The sequence below is a fragment of the Spermophilus citellus genome, assembly GCF_964194105.1.
Source record: "Spermophilus citellus genome assembly, chromosome: 12".
Lineage (NCBI taxonomy): Eukaryota > Metazoa > Chordata > Mammalia > Rodentia > Sciuridae > Spermophilus > Spermophilus citellus.
In genome coordinates this window covers 125,795,892-125,818,438 of record NC_138198.1, presented here as the reverse complement: position 1 = coordinate 125,818,438, position 22,547 = coordinate 125,795,892, and the positions used below count along the sequence as shown (strand labels likewise).

At 38.1% G+C, this 22,547-nt stretch overlaps 1 protein-coding gene across 2 annotated transcripts in view; it reads left to right on the top strand.

The window, feature by feature from the left end:
• NETO1 (neuropilin and tolloid like 1) overlaps positions 1-22,547 on the top strand; it is a gene marked incomplete at both ends in the record, with an annotated part of 101,182 nt that overhangs the window by 1,001 nt on the left and 77,634 nt on the right. For both annotated transcript variants that reach the window (XM_081263281.1, XM_081263280.1), the window contains 3 exons: positions 993-1,046; positions 1,284-1,421; positions 7,800-8,048. In XM_081263281.1, coding sequence (XP_081119407.1) covers positions 993-1,046; positions 1,284-1,421; positions 7,800-8,048 — 441 coding nt within the window. The remainder of the gene's footprint in view (positions 1-992; positions 1,047-1,283; positions 1,422-7,799; positions 8,049-22,547) is intronic.

The window sequence follows — 22,547 nt, the reverse complement described above, 5'->3', positions numbered from 1 at the left end:
TGGATTAATATTCAGGCATAAATTCCTAAGCTCCTGTACTGAATTTTATTTTAGGATATTATTATAAATTATACTCTTCCTCCCTAAATTCATTTTAAGTGGAAATATGAGCATGTAGACCTTTTATGTAATTCAGCATCAAAATAAATAAAAAGAAATTAGTAAAGAAAAATTAGAAGTTGTGACTACTAGATGACTTTAATATCTTGTTAGTTTTAGTTTTTTTTTTTTAATGTTGAGCAAATCAAGAGTATAGAAGTAAAACAGAAGTTTAGGTTATAATACTGTTGCAGATTCACAGTTAAATTACAGACCAGTGTCTCTGATCCAGAACAAATGACTTAATAAAACACAGAGATAATAAATTTCATAGCCCAAAAAAGTGCTTGGGACAGGGTTACTTGGTGATTCTGTATATTTTTGTGAGACCTTTTTATAATACTGCTTAATACCTCCAATCCACACTCATCTGTTTGGCTTGATCTTCCTCCCCCCTTGCCCATTGGATTAAGGAAGTGTTTATGTTCTAGAATGCAGCCACATGGGCAGTGTGTTAGGATCAATCATGGAACTCTTCCTCTTGTTTGTCTCTTTTCTCCTTTTACATGCTGTCCCTGTCTCTTCCCTTAGACATGCTAGCAAAACCCTTCAAAAAGGGTAATTTAATAACAGCCTAGATCTTGAAATCTCACTGTAACGTGTGTGATAATAGTGTAATATAATGTTACCTCTTAATATTGAAATATGCTTTGGCCTTAGGAGCTTGGGTCTCATCCATTCTAAGTATGCACTACTTCCTTTAGGTATTCCCAAGTTTTTCCTCTGCACATTCTAAATTGTTTTTTGCAAGTTCTGAATCAACTGATAACAGTTAATAATATAAAACTACTCTACTTTGGTATCCTTTTATGTTTAAATGTTGTTCTATGCTCTTATGAGATTTGGTCATTTCAGAGTATATGATCTCTTTCTATTTTCTCTTTCTGTTGCAGTTGCAGCAAGTTTAATCATCCTCCATTTGTCTGGGGCAACCAAGAAAGGAACAGGTATGTTTCCTTGAAAAAAATGCTAGTGGAAGAACTCTAATTATTTGCATTTTCCTGTATTCCCCATTCTCCTAATATTCCAGAATATCTGAACATTTTATAGTGTGTATAATTGATTGGTTTTAGCTAAGAGAGCATTTCAAAATTAATTTGCTAATGGATATTATAAGAATGTCCTCTCTATTTTTAGTATTATAAAAACTGGATGATGGCTTTATTTAATTTTTTATTTAACAGAAAAACAAACCACCTCAGAAACACAGAAGTCAGTGCAGTGTGGAACGTGGACAAAACATGCAGAGGGAGGTGTCTTCACCTCTCCAAACTACCCCAGCAAGTACCCCCCCGACCGAGAATGCATCTATATCATAGAAGGTAAGGACAGGGCCAGAGCCAGGGAGCACAAACACAGAACCTGGCCTTCTCTGGGTTTTGGATGGGCAATATGCACATAGACATTACAAAAATTGATTTTGGAGATGGTAGAAATAAATATCTCTGAGTGAAGCAACTGCAAATCTGGAATAAGGCTAATTACTGAAGTTATTAGCAGTGGGTTATGAACAAGCAAATTCTGTTAAATAAAAACAAGTTAACAATCTAAGAGCCTATTTTCAGCTGATTGAATTGGTTTAGAATTCCAAAGTAACAGATTGGATTGTAGTTGGTGTAGTGTTACCTAATGTGTAATATTTTGAAAAACTGCTATTTTTTTAAGTTAACAGTTATTAGAATGACCTATGCATTCATTATTTTCTTATTTGAGGCATAAAACAACACAAATATATTGAAGTCAAAAATGTATTTATACTCATGTTTTATAAACACTAATCTGAATGGCAATTACCTTATTTTGTGCTACCAATTGATATTACATTTTTAAGTGAAAGTCAGAGTTTTAATTTATGAAGATTTCTTTCACTAGCTTGGAGGATAAATAGTACTAAAAAAAGAGACTCACCTCTCTTTGAACTTATTCCATTTCTGCTAACATTGAGACACTTCTGTGTTAAATATAACTTTTGAAAATATATGAATATTTTATCTAGTGATAAAGTTTGTCAATACTTTAAATATCAGTGCCCAAACAGGTAAGACTTATGACACCCCTGCACACACATAGACATGCACAGAGGAAGCTAGTTTAGTGAAAAAGGCATATGTGCTTAGCATCCAGGTTTAAACTAGGGAGATGCTCATTTGATTGATGTTTCAAAAGAAAAAGGCTCCTGCTTAACTGACTTCAGAATCTTTATTTAGATATTATTCTTGCACTCAGGGATGTAGCTCAGTAGTAGTACACCTGTCTAGCCTTCATGAGGCCCTGGGTTCAATCTTCCTTAGCATTGGGAAGGAAAAAAAAAAAGATGATTATTTTTTATTGTAATTTTGAGTTTAGAATATTTTTCTTCCCCTTTCCATGCTTAAAGTAGAACTTTTACCAAATAAGTGGCATCCTACACAAAGGAAAAACAATAAACTCTGATATTAAAGGAATAAAACAAAAAAATCAGAGATCTGGCAGTTTTGATTGATAGAAAAGGAAATTGAATTATAGAGGTTCTGGCCTGGAAATAGTTGTTCTTTTTGTCAAATTACTACCACATATCTATGAACTACCTATGCTACAAATAACATAGATTACAAATTTTGAAGAATTCATCAATACATACATTATAAGAAATATTTTTCTTGTCCTCATTTTACTAATTAGGAAACTAAAGCAGAGAGAGGTTAAATATCCTATGTAATTCACAGAATGATAATTATTTTTGAAACAACATTATTTTAAAATAATAAATTATTAAAAAAATAAAATCACCTTATAATCTCTTATCTCAAAAATTAATTCAGAAACAAATCTTTGCATGTTAATTAATTGCATTTTCATTTTTATTATTGTTTAAAAATAAAAAGCATTGCTAACCTTGACCTTAATACTATGCACAAATTCTCATTCACTTGTAGTTATGTCAAGAACAAAGCTAAGTGAAGAAATGGATAGAACCTATTTAACTATTAATATTGCTTTTATCCCAGTAACTCAAGAAGTTGAGGCAAGAGGACTACAAGTTAAAGGCCACAAGGCCAGCCTGGGTCACAAGGCCAGCCTGGTTTCTTAATGAGACCCTGCCTCAAAATTTAAAAAAAATAATAATAATAAAAATAAAAATAAATTCAAGATGTAGAGAATTTGCCATGTTCAGGACCCTGAGTTCAACTCCTCTAATACCTAAACTCTTTCTGAAACATGTTGCATGTTATTTAAATAACACTGAACAGCTGCTCTTCTAGGTAGAGTATAGACAGCATTGAAGAATGTCATGCTATTTGCAATAAGATGCTTGCAGTGTGGCCCGAGCACTATACTCCTTTCACTTAGCAATCTAATAGGGCTAAGAGATTGGTACACAAGATGGTTGGAAGAGGAAGATGAAAGAAAAGCCTGTCAGGAAGAATGCCAAAAACTTTCACTTTTAAAGAATATTCAGGAGGTAATCATTCTCTACAACATATGTCAATATTCAGAGGTGTGGCAGGTTGGGAGCTCCTCGTGTTCCTGTGAGAGGCAGAGGCAAAAGAGACCAGAAGAACCTGAATTCCATCTGTCACACTATGGAAGCTGGACTTTGAGTTGAGACAATGGGTACCATGGAATAATTTATGTAGAAGAGTGATGAACTGAGATTTTTGAAGAAGGAGAAACTAAGAAACTGCTGTAAAGGACCAAGCAAATCCTAGTGAAAACCTGGAACTAAAGAAAGGAACTGGTGATGGAAGAAAGAGAAATATTTAGGAAATAGGATCATGAATGGGTATGGGGTGTGAAAATAAAGAATAGAGAATCCCAGGACCATTCCAAGACACTTTGCTTGGTGATTTATTAGGAACAATGTCATGCCAGACAAGAAATGTAGGTGGAAAAGAGAAAAAATAATGTGCTCCATTTTGGCGTTTGTGGAGATGCCTTAAGAAGAGATTGGATATATGTATATTGAGCTCAGTGGAAAGATCTCTGCTGGCAAAGCCTATTTATAGGACACAAGCAAAAAGATTGTTACTGAACTTAGCAATGTGAATAAAATCACCCAAAATATTTGAAGCTTTATGTTTCAACTCCTATAAAATCTGGCGATGGCAGGGCCCCTGCCTGTGAATCCTGACTTGGTTGGTCTTAAGTGGAGCCCAAGGGTCCTCTGTGGAACACCAGTGGCATTCAGGGCGCTGGCCTGAAATGAGAGTAGAGAAGACGTGGGGTAGTCTTCTGGACATAACAGGTAGGGGACAGGCAGGCAGAGAGAAACCTGGGGGTGGCAAGAGTATCAGGTGAAGGACACCACAGGGCTGGTGAAGGCGGAGTTTCAAGCAACAAGGAGTTAGTTGCCAGGGAGCCATTTGATATAGCAAGGGACATAAGGTAAAGGTGGAAGTGTATCCTGCAGGAATCAATTGAGAGTGGCCATGGATTTAGGATGTGCTCTCCTTTTGACACCAAGGGTGGGAGACAGTGCATGCAAGAGTAAGGGACCATGTATCTGTGGACAGTGGGATCCCAAAAGTGGAAGACAGGCAGGCACTCGCTTGCTGTTGCTCGCACATGCTCTCTCTCTTTCTTTCTTTCTTTTTCTTTGTCTTTTCTTCTATTAATGGGAAAAATACAACTTCAATTCTAAAACTAATAGCCTATTCTGCAGAAGTAAAGGTATTTTTTTTTCTTTATGGGGCACTGGGGATTGAACCCAGGGCCTCCCACATGCTAGGCAAGTGCTCCAATTATTGAGCTCCGCCCTCAGCCTTTAGTTAATTTTCAACTTAGAGAAAGAATCTCACTATGTTGCCAAGGCTCACTTTGAAATTGCAATTCTCTTGCCTCAGCCTCCCAAGTAACTGGGAATACTTAAACTACAAGGGAAAGAAGCATAAGCAAGGGGTGAAGTTTCTTGAGGTAAGATGGTTGTGATAAAGAGTACAGGGGACGTCTCAGACACAGAAAGTACATGAGCTCAGGAGTTCAGGTGGTCTTAAATTAGAGGAAATGAACTGTACATATGTGCACTGTTCCAAAGGAAGTGTCCATGGTGCACAGCATGTTCAGAGAGCTCCAGGAGTGTGAGTCTTCTCCAAAGCAGCCAGTTTTACATCAAAGGCAGCTCTGGGAAAATGTGGATATGAGATGCAGCTGTGAACCGAGCATTTAGAAGGTGAAAATAAATGCATATTTAAGGAGTTGGATGTGGAGAGCTGGAATTAGTTTACTTGTGCTATAATCACTCATTTTCTAAATCTGCAAGAATTCTCTGGCATACTTGGGGTGGGGAGCAAGGAGGTTCTGGAGATTGAAGCCAGGGAAACTTTACCACTAAAATACATTCTCCAGTACTCTCTTCCTCGCTCCCTCTCTCCCTCCTTCTCTTCCTTCCTTCTTTCCTTCTTTTTTTCTGTCTTTTTCAATTTTTAGGCAGAGGATTACAAAGTTACTGAGAGTCTCACTAAGTTTCCCAGGCTGAACTCAAACTTGCCCTCCTCCTGCCTTAGCCTCCCAAGTTGCTAAGATTACAGGCATGTGCAACCATGCCTGGCTGGTAGACTCATTTTGTCTTAAAAGGTTATTTAATTATATCCTAAAACTCAGCCAGTGGCATTTTCATATGTGGGTATATATGTAGGTAATTTTAACATGCTGGAAAAAGAAAATCAAATTTTCCACATACAATGTACTCTAATAAAAGCCAGAGTGATGGGGCTGTTTTCTGAAGGAACTTGGAGCGGTTTGCTTCTCCACGTTGGACAGAACTTAAGTGACAGTGATGATGGTGAGAATAAATAAGCTTGTGTCAAACAGCCATGTCTTTCCTAATGAGGATGGCAGATGGGTGTGTGTTGCGAGAAGACAGGCAGATAGTTCTGAGTAAGTCAGCCCTGGCTTCTCACGGCTTCAATTGCCCTTACCCTGTGTTATTTAGATCTAAGAAAATTATAAGGATCCTGAGTGGTTTAGAGGGGCCAAGGACACCTCTTGGATAAGGCACCAAGATAATACATACAAATGGTGGATGTGGTGCTAAGCGCGTAAATGGGTTCAGTTTCTCAAGCATCTGCCATTTTGCTTTCAGAATACTACTTGGTTTTCAAAGTCATTTCTTAGGGTATTTTCAAATTTGCAGATTACAAAATATTAATGGACACTCTTCAAATCTTTCATTATCTTGGGTATTATGTCTAGGGAACTCTGTGATGTACATTAATGTCAGATAAAATTATGCCTGATTTTTAATGAGTTATAAGTATCTCTTTTAAATGTCTAGTAAGTCAGAGATATTCATAAGGATTAAGAATGATTCACAAAATAATCTTTTTACATGATCTGATCTTTTGCCTATTGATTTTTAAATTTGTACTTGGAGGACAGTGAAATTTTATTTTACTGTTCAAGTTATTGCATATCTCAGTTATATACACATTTTTGGCATCCATGAATAGAAGGGCTTAATTTTTAGGTCATCAAGAGTGATAGTGAATACACATTTAATAATCAGTGGATGGTGGACAACTGCCATTCAGCATGGTTTACTGACCACAGGGACAGCACAGCCTGATGCCATTCAAGCGTTTGGAAGGGCAAGTAGTGAGGAAGTCCTCCTGGGCCCAGGGCAGTGGCTGGTCATGAGCTCCTGGCTGTTCCACCAATGAATGGCCACTCTGGAACATTGTGGAGGGTAAAACTGACTTTTAGACTTTTTTGGGCATGACAAGGGGGAAGTAGGAGGCATTAGCAAGTGCGTTCATGTGGAGCTTTATGTGGTCACAGCCCCAAAGGCCTCTCCTGGATCTTTTAGAGAGCTTGAAAACATGTATGAAGTTAAGTTCATTTGTAGTTCAGTCAAAAAGACTTTGTTTTGGAAATCCTCAATGACAGATATTGTGTCATGGTGCCGAAAGAAAGAAGATAGATAAGATATGGTCCTCATCTCTCATGAGCAGAATCAAGAGGAGGTTCCATTAAACAAGGCCTCCCTAAAAAATGATGAATTAAAATTTGAGTCTTTAGATATGCAATAAAGTGGAAAAATACATGTTCACCTGAAAGGTGTGTCATCTGAGAAAACATAACATGTTGGAGGTGTTCTGAGTTCGGGCCGTCTGTGAGTTGATAACCCTCGAAGGAGGGAGTCCTCAAGGCTTCTCCTGTGTCCAGTGCACTGGGCATTGTCCTGCAGGTGCCAGAGCTGCTGAAGTTTGAGCTGAGGGTGACCGGGTCAGATCTGTGTTCTAGAAAAACTGTCCCTAACAGCCTTGTATGTACACTTGGAGCTAACTGAGATTCCTGCGTGGCTTCTCTTCAGTGCTCCTGTAACTCCATGCTGAGCTCCTCTCAGGTCGTGTCTGACTTTGAACCTGAGTACTGATATGAGAAAAGAGAACAGTGCCTCTCTACCTTCTATATCTGAGGTGCCCGCCTTTCTCCCAAATACCATCGTGGTGTGATAGTTCTGTGGTAGACAATGAAATGGTTGTTTTAGATCAAAGTAGTATTTTGTGCAACATCATCAGTTTTGAGGACTACCCTGTCAAACGTTTTGACGAAAATACCCTTTAGAATACTGAGTATCCTCTGATTTCTTTGTATTTCCATGCATATCATCTTCAGAGTTCGATAAAAGATATAACAGATAAAACCCAAAATAGAATCAGAAAAGTCAATCTAAAAGATTTAAGAAATGGCCTTCTAGATGCAATCTTTCTTTTTTACAGCTGCCCCAAGACAGTGCATTGAACTTTACTTTGATGAGAAATACTCTATTGAACCGTCTTGGGAGTGCAAATTTGATCATATTGAAGTTCGAGATGGACCTTTTGGCTTTTCTCCAATAATTGGCCGTTTTTGTGGACAACAAAATCCACCCATAATAAAATCCAGTGGAAGATTTCTATGGATTAAATTTTTTGCTGATGGAGAGCTGGAGTCTATAGGATTTTCAGCTCGATACAATTTCACACCTGGTAAGTAGGAGCTTGGTTTTTTCCCTCTATATATCTATGTGTTTTTCTTTCCTAGTATTCTATCTTCATGGTACAAAACTTTTGTAAGGTATTATAATTTTCCATAGTATATTAGAATTCTATTTTAAACCAAACCTACAATGTTCTCTCTTTTCACTTTATAAATTCTGAAAGGAAAAGAGATTTCCCTCAAACTTAGCCAACCCTGGAGTTAAAGTGAAATGACTCAGAAGTCAAATGGTCACTAATAACACAATTAATTAAATGGACTTATGAAATGTGTAATTTGAGAAGACAGTACATCATAAAGAAGCTATATATATATGTATATATATATATATATGTATATATATACATATATATATATTCCCAATAAATTTGAAAGGGCTATTGTAGTATTATTAAAAATTATTTATTAAAATGATTTTTGGAGAATTTGAATTTTAGAAAGTTCATTTGTTCTAAAAATTACCATTTTCAAAGCAAATAGATCCCATTATAAAGCAGTTCAATGTCTGTTTTAGAAATGTTAATTCCTTAGGGTTTTGATGAAAAGAAAACCGAGGCCCACAGCAGCCAAATATCCACTTTCAATATCTGGCAGACATCATGGGCAATTATAAAATTATGCAGTCACTGTCAATTTTCCCTTTAGCCTGTTAATATTTAAAACAATCTCAGATGTAGACTGGCTCTCTTCATGAAGTGTTAGCATCCTTTATAATACAAATGGGTTAGCACATTTTTAACCTGCAAGAGCACCACACATTCATCACTTGAGTTTGATGAAGTGAAGCTTTTCTTTTAAGTGGAAAATGATTTAAATTATGCACAACACATTATGTGTATATGATTAAAGATTTTTTTCAGCTTATATATTATGTTTCAGTTAGGTTATAATGGACAAAAAAGTACATGTGAAATTTGTTGAAATTACCATGTTACAGAGGTAACATACAAATAGTGTTTTGTTGAATAAAGAATTAAATTTTTTAAAATAATGTAAGGTGATTCATGATAACTTTCATTATGATCTCATAGAATGTTAAATCAGATGATAACTGTATCATGACTCAACCTTCAGCATTAGGATTATTTGATAATATCACTAAGGGATTGTGGTTTTAATTATGCTTTGCTGTTATCGGACCACTCATAGAAATCACAAGTGTTTCACATGCCACATTCAAATGAGCTTGAATTTTTTCAAAAAATTATGAACATTTTTTATTACTCTGTCAAATTGTTAGCCCAAGAGTTCTAAATGGAAATGTGATTTTTTCTTAGTTGATTATTTGGAGTTACCCTGAACCTAAAGATAGTAACATGGGGCATGAAATAGCCCTTGTAAGCTGCATTTTCATTCTGGGTTTGGTGATGATGTGGGAGCATGTGTAGGGTATAACACTGGTTTTGTAAAGGCGGGACCAACCAACCCCTTCATCACCTGGCCACACTGTCCAGGTTGAGCTCCACTTGACAGACTGCTGGCCCTCTCGCTGCTGGCTCAGGTTGCCAGCAGTCATTTGGGTGCCAAGGCATTGTTCTTTGCTGGGTTTCTTTGGGGCCTTATGCTTCATCTCTAGCAGGGGAGGATACTATTGCCAGGAACCTCCAGGAGGTAATCCCAGATAATTAGAGTGAGTCCAGGATGGGCCTATGCTTCTTTTTCATTTAGATAATCTGCCCTAAAGCTGGTGGGGAAGCCTGGCGTAGTAGATGGGGGATGGCAGGACTTTGCAACATGTCCATGACAGAGATGACACTGTAGGGCCCAAGGCCGTGGCCTGAGTGGCTCAACCATGTCCAGCTGGTTCCCTGAAGAGACAATGCAGCAGAAGCCACTTAGCTATTGACCCAGGAAGTGGGCCCAGAGTAGCCATGGCTTAGACAACGCTTCAGGAATACACACTCATCAGGCTTTAGTTGTCCTTTGGCTTCGTTCTTATCTAGTGGTGAGACCTGCGGTGACTAGGGGAGCTTGAGTGGGGAGACTTGCTCAAGCCAACTTAGTGACTCAGAGTGTGAAGTAGAACTGACATCCCCGATCACCACTGCGAGAAGCCCTGGTGCGGGAGCCACATCTGGCTTCCGGACCTGGCTTTTTTTTTTTTTTTTTTAATTTCATGCAATAACCTTGGACATAATCCCTAATATTTTATCCTTTGATAGTTTTAAATTTTGAAATAAAGATAGTATTGATATTCCCACAGGATTGTTTGAAAGATAAGTCATTCAGTACATGTGAATGAGTTTCTTGAGTATAAGACCTCAACCATTAGCACCTATTAATTTTTTAATTAACTCGATTTTGTGTTCTTTAAAAGGAAAGGAGGTTTGGCATAGGTTATTGAGAGGCAAGCGTCTCGTATTTTTTTTTTTCAAGTTAGAACCTCTTTCTCTGTTTCTTGGAGAGTCAGTATGAAAACTAATATTTGCATCTTTTCACTTTTTGGTAATGTTAATGGACCTAGATATCAAGATGGGGATTATAGTTATTTTTGACGGCATAAAATAGATCATAAAATATGTAAAGGCAGGAATAACAGCAAAAAGTCCAGGTGGTCTTTATTATTTTCATGAATTTACCACAATCTTTAATCTGAATTTCAAACATAGAATCTCAGAAAGTTGATGTCAGCACATTGAGAGAAATCTGTCTCTTAGGAATGAGTCTCATTTGCAAAGGTAAGAAAATGAACATACATATATAGTTATATTGTTATAAATATATGCATATGTACTACACATATATACATATACACATCTGTATGCACACATACACAAACACACACACACACACTTTCAAAGTAAATTTTTAGAATCACACGCCCAATTTTTTCTGCTTGCAAAGATATGTAGCCAGATTATAATCAGATTAAATCATGAGTGTGCAATCCAAAATTTGACACTTAGTTAAATAACAAGCATACTTAAGAGCACTGTGCTAAGGTTCCTGATGCTTTACTTCCATAGCAGGGATTGCTTTTTCCAATGGTGCCTTAGGTTTCAGACTCCCCAGGGTTTGTTCCTGACCCATCTCTGGCTTCCGTTATGCCTGACTGGCACGTTAATTTCTGTTAACCCTTATCTCCAAATTGTTTCTGTTTTCTAAAATCTGAATCTCTGACTTCCTTTTCTACTGAACTTTAAAATAGTGGTCTTTTTATCCTGGCTCCTGCTGTTCCTATTTTCTGTGATTCTGAATTCCCAGTGACATCTGGGCACCCGCCAACTGGAGGTCATATGTGGACCTAGAGGGTAGGATGGCAGAGCCAGAGAAATACCATGGGCAGTCTTAAAGAAAGCATTTTTGTTTCCCCTGTCATATTTTGATGATTCTTTACTCTTTATTTCACTAATGCTTATTTTTTGATCTGAGTCTTGTCCAGGGCCACGGTGGTGCCATGATGACTCACCTAGAATCACAGTCTAGCACGCATAAGGATTGGGAGATTGAGGAGGCAGTCAGCTAGTTCATAGCCTGGGGTCTGCAAAGCACATGAGAGGGCTCACTGAAGGCCCAGATCCCTGGGGGAGGCTCACAGATGGGGACTTCTGGTTTTGTGAGGTCATCTCAGCAAACACTGTCCCAATATCAAGAAGAAGGATAAATGCAGAGTCACTGAAAGTGCCAAAAAGTTACAAGAGGGAAAATTTGATAACTCACATTTGATAATTTGATAATTCAACAAGAAAACCGAAGACCCATGAAAGTGCTCCTTACACACATTGTTCTCTCATATAGTGAGGCCTCATTTTAGAAAATTTAAATTCAATCTCTCATAAAATAGAAAATAGCTAGAAAATACCTCAAAAGTACTTGATCATACTGCAATAGTACACACCAAGCTCACAGCAATGGTTGTCCCAGGTAGGGGGTGGCAGGAGGTGAGGAAGGAGGAAGACTTTAGGGGCCCAGTGGACATACAGTAAAAATAGACTCAGGTTTCTTGATAATAATAATGCTTTCATTTTTCAAAGAATTTTTTATTTTTGGTATTACTTGTTTTAATTAATTATCTAAGAGCAAAGTTTTTCAAAAGAGAAAGTACTATAGTTGATAATTTCAACGTGAATATTTAAAAAGGAGAATATGTTTCTCCATATTCCACATTTTCTTACTCAACCTAACAGTGCATTCTGAGTAGAGAATAATTTTCCCACAGCCAACTGCCTTCTTTCCTCAATTTTCTTTGCCACTAGGAAACATAATCTAAGAGGAAAACATGGCCTATGTTCTCTCTACCTGCTGGTCCAGTGGCATCATGTGGGGGCTTTATGGTCAGCAGTAAGGTACACACCCAGGGTGCTCTCTTTGGGGACAAGGGATGGGTGGTGACCTTCCCAACCTTTTTAGTAACAGACGTCTTTTGTTAGCCTTTTATTTTCTAATGAAGAGATTTTCTGCTATTTACAGACATGGAATGGGAAATTTATGGAGTGGGACATTTTTGGAATCTTCCGCTTTTGATGGTATTCTTTTCTGTACTATTTTTATGAAACAAAGTTACACACATCCTACTGGTTAAATTTCACTTAAGGACTAGGGCTCAAAGTACCAAATAGGTGAGGCTGAGTCAGGCACTGGCATTGAAGTGAGTGGAGTTGTTAAATATATAGAAATTATTATGATACTTTGTACTTAAATAGCAGCTTTCATCTGAGGCACTCAAAGTCTTTTAGGGACATTCTAGCCAACTCCTAGCCTTCGCTCCTACTGCATGCCGATTGACTTCAAAGGCAATGGAAGAGTACGCTGTGGTGTGGGGATTTAAATTGAGCATTTTGAAAAGATTTCTATGCAAAGTAGAGGAAATATATTATTTAGGTAAAATGTTATCATGGATTTGATGTTTTTTTTTAATTATTCAGAGCAGCTGTGTTGCTCTCTGTCACAGAGATGTGATGCCATTTTGAAAGTATCTCAATTTTCTTACCTAGGCATTCAAAGTTCTGACATCCTTTCTGGTGACAAAGACAGAAAAACATCTAGTTATTGATTCTTTTTTCAGTATCTAAAGTCTAGTTTGAATTTTGCATTAAAAGATGGAAGCATAGAAGGTTTTAAAGGCTAAGGTTAAAAGAAGAACTTTTATTTATTTTTCATGTAGAAACAGGAGAGTAAATAAATGTAGACTACCATATGTTATCTTTTTAACTATTATATTTACACTGTTAACTCCAAAATAGTCTCATTTCAGCCACAGCAAAGACTGTCCAATGGAAGGTTTAAGGGGTAAAATCACATTTCCTCTTGAGGCATACTTTTCAAGAACTGAAACTGAAAACATGAAACTCACAGCAGTAACAAAATCGGGACTGCTTACTAGGCACCAGAGACTTTCGTGGGAATGGTCTCTTCTAACCCTATCGCCCTCACCCAGCTGAGTCTCGGCTGACCCCATCACAGAGCAGTGGGCTCAGGCAGAGGGATGGAGAATAAAGACAGACACAGAATGCTGTTTTGTCTAGGTGGGTGTTCAGGAGAGAAGCTGAGAGTGGGAGAGAAAAGTTCCAGGATTAGCTCCCATCTGTGCATAGAATATTGCAAGCAACAGCAAGGAAAAGGGAGATTGGGAAGCAGTTCCTCTACTCAAGGGTGCCCTCTTCATTTCCTGGAGAGGTAGAGAAAAGTGTCCAAGGCTGTTTATCTTTATTTAGTGGCTAATTGCCAGGATCACACCATGCAGGATCCCCATCTGTTTTCATCGTAGATGTGTATCTTCGTTAGATTGCCAAGAGACCTAGGAGTTCATTTCATGGAACCCTTGCATTTCAGAAATAAAGAAGCCAGAGGTCTAGAGAGAGCATTTGTCTGGGTTCATGACCTCTGTGCAGATGTTGACCTGATGCTGGCTTATCCATTATGTAACACTGCGCTGAAGCACCTTCTCCAAAGGGTGGAGATTATGGCTTTAATTACATCACATCTTGCAAGTGCTTTTAGTGCAGTTATATTAAGAAATTTAATTAAGCTCTAATACTACATCACCCACATTTCACCATTAACTGGTGCATGAATTTAAAATCCACCTTTCCCCTCCTGTCACAAAGGTCTTTCCATTTGCAGTGACCAAAGAAACAAGGGTCTGTCCCCGCTGGCCTCTGAGCCTGGAGTGCGGGCTTCCATTCCTTTCCTGTCCTTCACTAACATCTGGTCCTTTGCTGGAGCAGCGCTGTCTTTAGTTGACACGGTGGCACTCATGTTAAATATCCCAAGAAAACGCTGTCATTTCTTGCTCCAACTTACTACAACTTTTGTACTCCCTAAGACATATGTATCTTTGGCTTTTTTCCTGTGATGTGAGTCTCCTCCAGTCACTTTAGACCCTACACTTCTACCTAGGACTGCTGTATCCATCTGTGCATCTTAAGCTCGCTAAATTGAGGGAGCGAGATGGACGTGTTGAGAGACAGTGCATTCAGACTCCTGGGATCAGGGCTGCATGCAGACATGGCTCTATTTACTAATTTACAACTACATGCTTTAGGACTAGTGGTGGCTGTGCTTTAAACTACTGTAGGGTCACCTGTGCATCCAGTTCCTCATCTCAGGACCAACATGCACTCTGCACATACATTGCCCCAATGGGAAAGTGCCTCATTTGAGCAAGAGGAACATTTAAGAAACTTGATAAAAGCAAAACAGAGAAATAATGCATGTGCTCTTCCTCTATTTTGAATCCTTCTGTTTCTAGGTGTGTCTAGTTACAAAGCTTCATGACACAATCTTCTTTTTTCAGAAACATAATATTTCATATTCAAGAATATTTTTTAGGTTATGAATATAATATTTTTCATAATAAAGTATTTTATAATCTGTTTATTCTTTGAAACATTTCCTTTTATAACAATTTGCAGATGAATTGAGGCTTATTGTAAATTTAGTCATGTATAAAATAGGTCAAGAAATTGTCAGAAAACTCAATGTTCTTTGTCTTAACCAAAACTGTTTCCTATTTTAGAATTTGTTTGTCATTAAAACTACTTAAGTACAACTAGCATTACTCTTTTCAAAGTGGATACAAAAACTATCTTGATTTTCACTGGGCTGCACTTGCTGCTCATATTTATTCACCATATATTTATTGATCCCCTGTGCTACACTGTAGAAATATAGTATGTGCGTGACTTCAGACTGTATTACAGAAAATTCAGTCTCTTAGATGACTGTCATGCCCACTTCAAATATCCACATCCTCAGCCTTACTGTCTGTGAATGTGTTAGGCTCTACAGCAAAGGGAGATCACAGAAGCAGAGGAGATGAAGGATGCTTCTCAGCTAACTTTAGGGAGATTATCCTGGATTTTGAGGGAGGACCCAATGTGATCACAAGGGACCTTCAATATGGACAGAAGGGGCAGAAGAATCAGGATCATGTGATGTGATATAGGTCTTCAGCTGACCTTTAAGATGGATGAAAGGGCAAGAAGCTAAGAAACCCAGAGGTTCCTACCAACTAAGAAAGGAAAGAAGGTATTCTTCCCTAAAACATTCAAACCAGAACACAGCTGACACCTTCTTTTTAGCTCACTGGGATTCATTTCAGACTTCTGACATCCAGAAGCATAAGATAATATGGTTTCATTTCTTAAAGCCACTAAGTTCATGATAGCAGCAGAAAGAAACAATTTTAGTTCCTACAAGTGGAATGTTGCTGTGAAAACTATCTTAAAAATGCAGGAATGGTTTTACAATTGGGCAGTGGGCAAAAGATAGAAGAAACTTGAAAAGCATGTTAGAAAAGGGTTTACATTCTGTTGAATAAACTATTAGAAGAAATATGGATGTCACTAGGTCTCCCAGTGGGACTCTTAAGAACTGAGGAGTGTGGCAGAGAAAACATGCCTGCCTTAAAGAACAGCTCAAGCATCACAACCAGGCTGCTGGCAGAAATGTGGAAGTTACAGGTGCTGCTGGCAAAGGCTCAGTGAGGAATGGGGAGCATGTATTGGGAAACTCAGAGAGAGGGAATTCTTGTTCTGTTGAGTCAGAAAGATTGGCAGAATTATATCCCAGAGTCAGGTGGAAAGCAGAACTTTCAAGCAATTAACTCAGTTTCAGAAATTTACTATCAATTAAAATCTAGGGGATCTTTGTACAGGATTGGAAAATCCTGGTACAGAGCAAATACTGAGCTGGAGGACCTTTTGCTAACTCCTAGAAATGCCAGAAGATCAGAGTAGTCAGTCTCACAAAAGGCACTCTGAAATGACCAAGTATGTGATTTAGAAGCATCTTAATTCATTTCAGCAGAAGTCAAAAGGAATTATGGTGTCATCTAAGGAGGACCTATGAGAGAAGCCTGTGTCTAATGGACTGAGTCCCATGATATAAATAGACCCACAATGTTCTTGAGAATGCTATATTGGCAAAAGCATTGCTATTTTGAACGAAATAAGACAACAAAAGAATAAAGAGAAAGAAGATTACCAGACCCCCAAATATCTACTAGCCAGAAACATGCTCTTGTAAACATTCAATGCAAGCATCTGCTACCTCTTGTGGAAAATGTAGGGTGACTCTTCTAACTCAGAAGGTGGAATCCCTAGCCCAAAGGGCAGGGCTTTGAGCTCAGAAGACAGAGCAAAGAAGCACAGAATAGTTCCAAGGCATTTAAAGCAAGTGAAATTTGTCAGCTGGATTTCAATATTGCTTGAGATTATTGAATTTTTTCCCTTTTCATTTTTTTGAAGGGGGGTGTTGGCTTTTTGAGCAGGAATGTCAGTAAATGGTATTCTACACATGTCCCACCATTGTTTTGGGAGAAGGATCATTTCTCTTGAGTTTCATGGTTCAGAAATGGAGCAAAGTTGTACCTCCAGGTGGGTCCTACTCAGAATCCACCCATATGGGATTTAGATGATCTCAATGTTTGGTGTGGAGCTTGTGCATAATGGGGATTAGACTTTGAGTTGATGTTGTGATGGGTTGAGACTTTGGGGTTGAGACCTGGTAAGAAATGAGCATGTTTTGCATGTGGATGGGGTATGAGTCTTGGTGGGCCAGATGTCCTACTGTGGAAGGAGGAATATTGACCCCAAAAGATGTCCACATCCTGAAGTATTGACCCTAGCAATATTTTATATTACATGGGAGAGGGAAATTAAGGGTTTTGTGGATGGAAGAGTCCTTTAGCATAGAATAGGGAGGCAGAACAGCCCAGCATGAGAAAAGCCCAAGTGACCATTATTGGCTTTGGCAATGGAAAGACCCATGAGCCAAAGAATGGGCAGTGTCTTGAAGCTGGAAAAGGCAGAAGAAAGATGCTCCCCTAGAGCCTCAAGCCAGGGACATACCTTTGCCAGCACCTGATTCAATCCAGTGGGGCACTTTCTGGGTTTCTGACCCTGAACACTGTAAAATAATACATTTATGTCATTTAAAGTCACTATTTGTATGGTATTTGTTTCAGGAGGAAAAAGAAAATTAATATAGCATGCAACTTAAATTTTAAAATATAGGTTAGAATCTGGAAAGTGGTATAGAAAGTAAATAAATGATGCAAGAATTTATCTGTGGGAATAACAACATAATAATTTGGATTTATCAGTTCTAACTTTAAAGACACTTGTTCTAAATGCAAAGTATAGAGTCCTCCCAGCTAAAATTTTCTACAAAAATTAATAATTTATATCTAGATTATATATACACATATGTATATTTGTCTTCTTATGTCATTTGATTTTAAATGAATTTCCTTTTATGCATAAATATGTATGAAAAATAATCTACAATCCTTTCCAAAGATGTGCATAGGATGGTGATATTTTTGTTTGTGGCAATAATAGCTATTTGTAGAACCTGGCACCCTTGAAGCCTCTGCCTCTTTACGGCATATCTGCCTGATGCATTTGTGCTAAAGAACTGGGCTGTTGTTCTTGCTGGCTCGGTTGGCCAGCTGCCCACCACTCCACAGCTATGCTGACTTGCTTGAAATTTTGCATCAGTGTGTCCTTACAGCATCTTCCCTTTTCTGACTACTTTCAGACACCTTGCTTCAACTAGACTCCCGCAGAAATTGCAGGGTGACTGTAAATAGTAGAGCTGTTCACAATCGGCAAGGCACATGTCCCCAAAAAAATTGAAGTTGACTTTTTTAAGCAGGAAGACATATCAGTCATAAATGTGCCACTTCTATTCTGTCTCCTATTGATCATAACCAAAATCAGAAGACTCCTCTGTTCCCTGGGAACTTGTCTTCAGAAATCTGCACTTCAAAGCCCCACAAGTCTCTATATCTGATTCAGAGAGCATCCTAGCTTAACAGGTGTGACTCAGAAGTCAGCAATATCTCCATTTTGCTCGTGGGCAAGGTCTGAAAGAATGTTTTTTTTCCTCTGGCAGTTTTGGCGGGCAAACAAAATAGAATTTGTAGAATGGTCTGGGGCTGGGCTGAGGAAGTGGAATGCACACAAGAGGGTTGCCATGACAATGAGAGGTAACATCTGAAACGGAGTTTCTGTGAGCATAAAAATGAATCAGCCTTGCAGAGACCTGTTATTGTAAATAATTGTTTAACTATTAGAAAATTCTTCCTGGCTTTCTTTGCATCTGTACTTTGCTTTCTTTTAAGAATCATTCTCAATATTTGCATCTCAGTTTTAAACAAAAAGAAAATGATTATTTAAAAAAAAAATTCCACTGAGATCATGCTCTGTCCACAGCTGTGTTGTGGCTTGGATGCCATTTCTGTCCTGCCCATCTCACGCTGGGCCCTCCTGGGTCTTGCCTGCTCCCACCTCCCTCAGCAGGGCAGCACACCTCTTTCCTTCACAACTGCAAGCCCTGCATCTCCCACGACCTCCCACTTGCTCCTTCTCTGGGCTCTGAGTTACATCTCCTGATTCTGGAGCACCATTTTTTTGTGTGTGTTCCTGGTGTGCTCCCACATTTTATAGAAAAAAAAAAGCATTTATGTTGGAACTATCTACGAGCCTGCAATATAGGAAGAATGTAGCGATTATATGAAAACAGGGTATTTAGTTTCCTGTTCCAAATGCCAGTGCTGACATTTACGTTCACTGCGCTAGACTTTTCACTGTGTAGCTTGAATTAGAAATAGTTTTTTGCTCTAACAACAACTTACATATTCTATTCTAGATCACAAAGTAATACTGCAAAGTCACACTTTCCATAAAATGGTTACAAAAATGTGGTTGGGAATGACGTTCTCTGTGTCTATGGATAAAATATACTTTTATGCCCAAGAGGTACCATCATTTTCAATGATTCATAGTTATTTTTAAGGTGATTTTTATTTCCTCATCATGGAAAAAATCACTAGTCACTTGTGGCTACCAATTTATAATACATGGTCACTTAGAATATTTCAGGTTTTTCCTTAAAAATATATAGATGATGCTCGGTTCCTTTCAGAGAATGTAGACAGTGTGAAAGATAATTGCTGTGGTCTATTTGTGTAGTTCTTCGGTTTTTTATTTGTGCATAACCCATGTATCATGCCAAATAGTTTCATATGATGCATATGTTTACATCATGGTACATGTGGGTCATGGTTTCATGAAACAGTTAAACATGGACTAAAATGTCAGATTATCTGAGTTCCATTTCTGGCTCACTTTCTTGCTTTGTGACTTTGGGCAGCAGAAGTTAATCTCTTCAACATTCAGAATTTTCATGACATCACATGGATTACAGATTTTGCTACCTAGTTACTGGTGTGACTGAGCATGTGGTCATATGTGACCACATCTCACCCCTGATTCACTGTTTCATAGGTTCATTCAACAGCAACAGAAGATCACTGACCTCACTGTCTAGATTTTGTACTCTTGCTAGATGAGAACACTGTTGAGATTGAGCACCTACTTTTGAGGACCTTATGGTGTGTTTAAGGATATGAATGTTTAGACCTGATGCAGTGAATGCTGTGCTGTGTACACAGTGCCAAGTGACCTTTGAGAAGTGGGCTATCACCGGATATGATGTGAGAGCCGCACCTTTGTGGCTTTTTCCCACACAGCCCTCACTGCATCCTCAGGGTGTGAGGTGAGCACCTGTGCCCACTGAGCCATGCTCCATCATGCCCTGCGGAAGGGCATTACAATGAAATACTCTTCCTACCACCCACACCGAGCGTCTCAAAGGAAGGGACTTTGATGCACCTGTTTAAATATCCAGTGCCTCATCAGTGTTCGGCAATGGCCGGAGCTTGCTGAGAGTGCTAAATGGACCCCTGAATGGGCCAATGAATGAATCAATGAGTGGATGCAGTTAACCTATCAAAGAGGGTAGAATGAGCAGAACACCAGCTATGAAAAGGGTTGCTAATAGGTGGGATCTAAAATTGGGAGTGAGACTTGAAAGGGAAGAAGTTAAGAGTGAAATAATAACCAGATTAAGATGATCGGGGGCTCTGTAAGACATGACAGGGATTCACACCGAATTTCAGAAGTGGGAAAGAGTATATTTTATATACTATTTCTATATATATATTTAATTGAATGGTAATATTTGAGACTTTCGTTGCAGGAGTACTTTTTCAGAATGTGTATGATAGATTGAGTTCAGAGAATGAAACATAGGAGAAAACCACAGTTAAAATACAACTAGAGCAAGGCGGGTAAGAAAGGGTGAGAACCAGTATTTAGGTCATGTCTTTGGCAGGTGGTAAAAGAACAAATCAGGAGAGGGTCACATTTAGTAGCGACTGGGGGTGCGTGTGGAGAAGAGGAATAAGAGTGGTTGTGATTTGGTGAGTGGTCACATCACACTTGTGTTGGAGAACAAAAGATGCCACTGGAGACTTACCAATGAGATGTCTCCGTGGCTGTGAGACTTCTAGGGCTGAGGCAGAGTTGAGCCACCAGGGAAGAGGGACAAGCTCACCAGGAAAACTGCTACTATTTCTGGTATCTCTGTGTTAAAATGGAATATCACTGATTTGAGCCAATTCACTTGTCTAAGCAAAGTAGAGTACAAACTTGTGGATTTCAGAACTCTGTGTGTTGCTCCATGTTAGCCTTTTTCCTCGTGGGCTAAAGGCCACTTAGCACGCTGCCAATTGACGCCAGTTGTTCTTTGGGGAATAGTTGGATCCTAACAACGAAAAGTTTTATTTTTTTAAGTTGAGGGGAGAGTCATTGTTCTGTACCATGCTTGGAGGGTTCCTATATGTAGAGAGTTTTTCCAGATATTTGGAGAGGACTGCTGTCCTGGGGCTGGTCACTGGAAAAGGTGTTTCCTTGGGGTATTTCTGAAAGGGACAAGGGTGGACATGAGTGATATTGTGTAATAAGTGACCAGCCCATTTAGAAAGATGCTGTTTAGTAGTTGGCTGTTCTTCTTGTGTGGCTTTGCCATGCTTCTTTCTAGGAATGATCTTATTGTTTCTATGCCTCGTATTAAAAATACCAGATGACTATTATCAGGATGACTTCAAGTTTCTTTTATTTGATTTTTGATCATGTTTATAAAAGGCTGGAGGGAATGCTAGAACAGAGCCACTGCTTCTATTCATTGCATCGTTTTCTTGTCTTTCAGACAATGCTTACTCTAATACTGTATCTGTCTCTTGTTTCTGTCCATTGGAATTTACACTAGTTGAAAATGCACACTTTACCACTGTGAAATAACAATACCTGCTATTGGCTGCTACTTATATGGGGAAGTAATTTGGAAAATATTCTGACATATATAACCTACATAATATGAATAACTTCTTTCTTATCACATATATTCAGTTTTGTTTATTAGATAAAACACTCCCTCTGAAGTTTCCTTGTAAAATGGTGCTGCAGAATAATATGTGATAAATGCAGTCATTCAAAATTAGTTCAGATGAAATATGGTACAATTAGGCAATGATTCCTGCTTTCCAAAAATCCCATTATAAGAAATTCATCTTAATAAAAATAATGAGTTATTGAATTCTTATTTTATGCCAGGCATAGTTCTAAGCACTTTGCACACATTATCTCATTTGATTTTTATAGCCCACCTATGAAGTATTATATATTTCCATTCTTTATTTTTTATTTTTAAAGGATACTTAGAATGTTCAACTTATGTACACTAGTTCATCCTCCAATAAAGCTGAGATTTGAACACAAGAGTATGTGTCTAGCTATTGCGTCCCACATTCATCCTGTAAATAGCTATTTGCTTCAGGTTAAAACCCAAAGACACTGGTTATTCTTGCCCTCTGTAATTTTACTGAGTACTTTCGGATGTTTTCAACAATTCTAGAATTTGCCTTTCTTTATGCTCTGATATCTTTCATACAATTGGAACATTTGTCCATGTATGAGTTAAGCAAAAATTTCCCTCAGAATTTTAAAATAATAATTTCAATATTATTTCTTTTTGATGGGCATCCTATTAGTAATTAATATTAGTAATAATAGTACTGTTATCTTAAGAATTAATTTTAATCCCATAACAATATCCCATAACAATACCATTCATATTTCCAGATATATTATAATATATACTTGTCATTGGAAAATGATGATTAATTCAATCAATGTTAC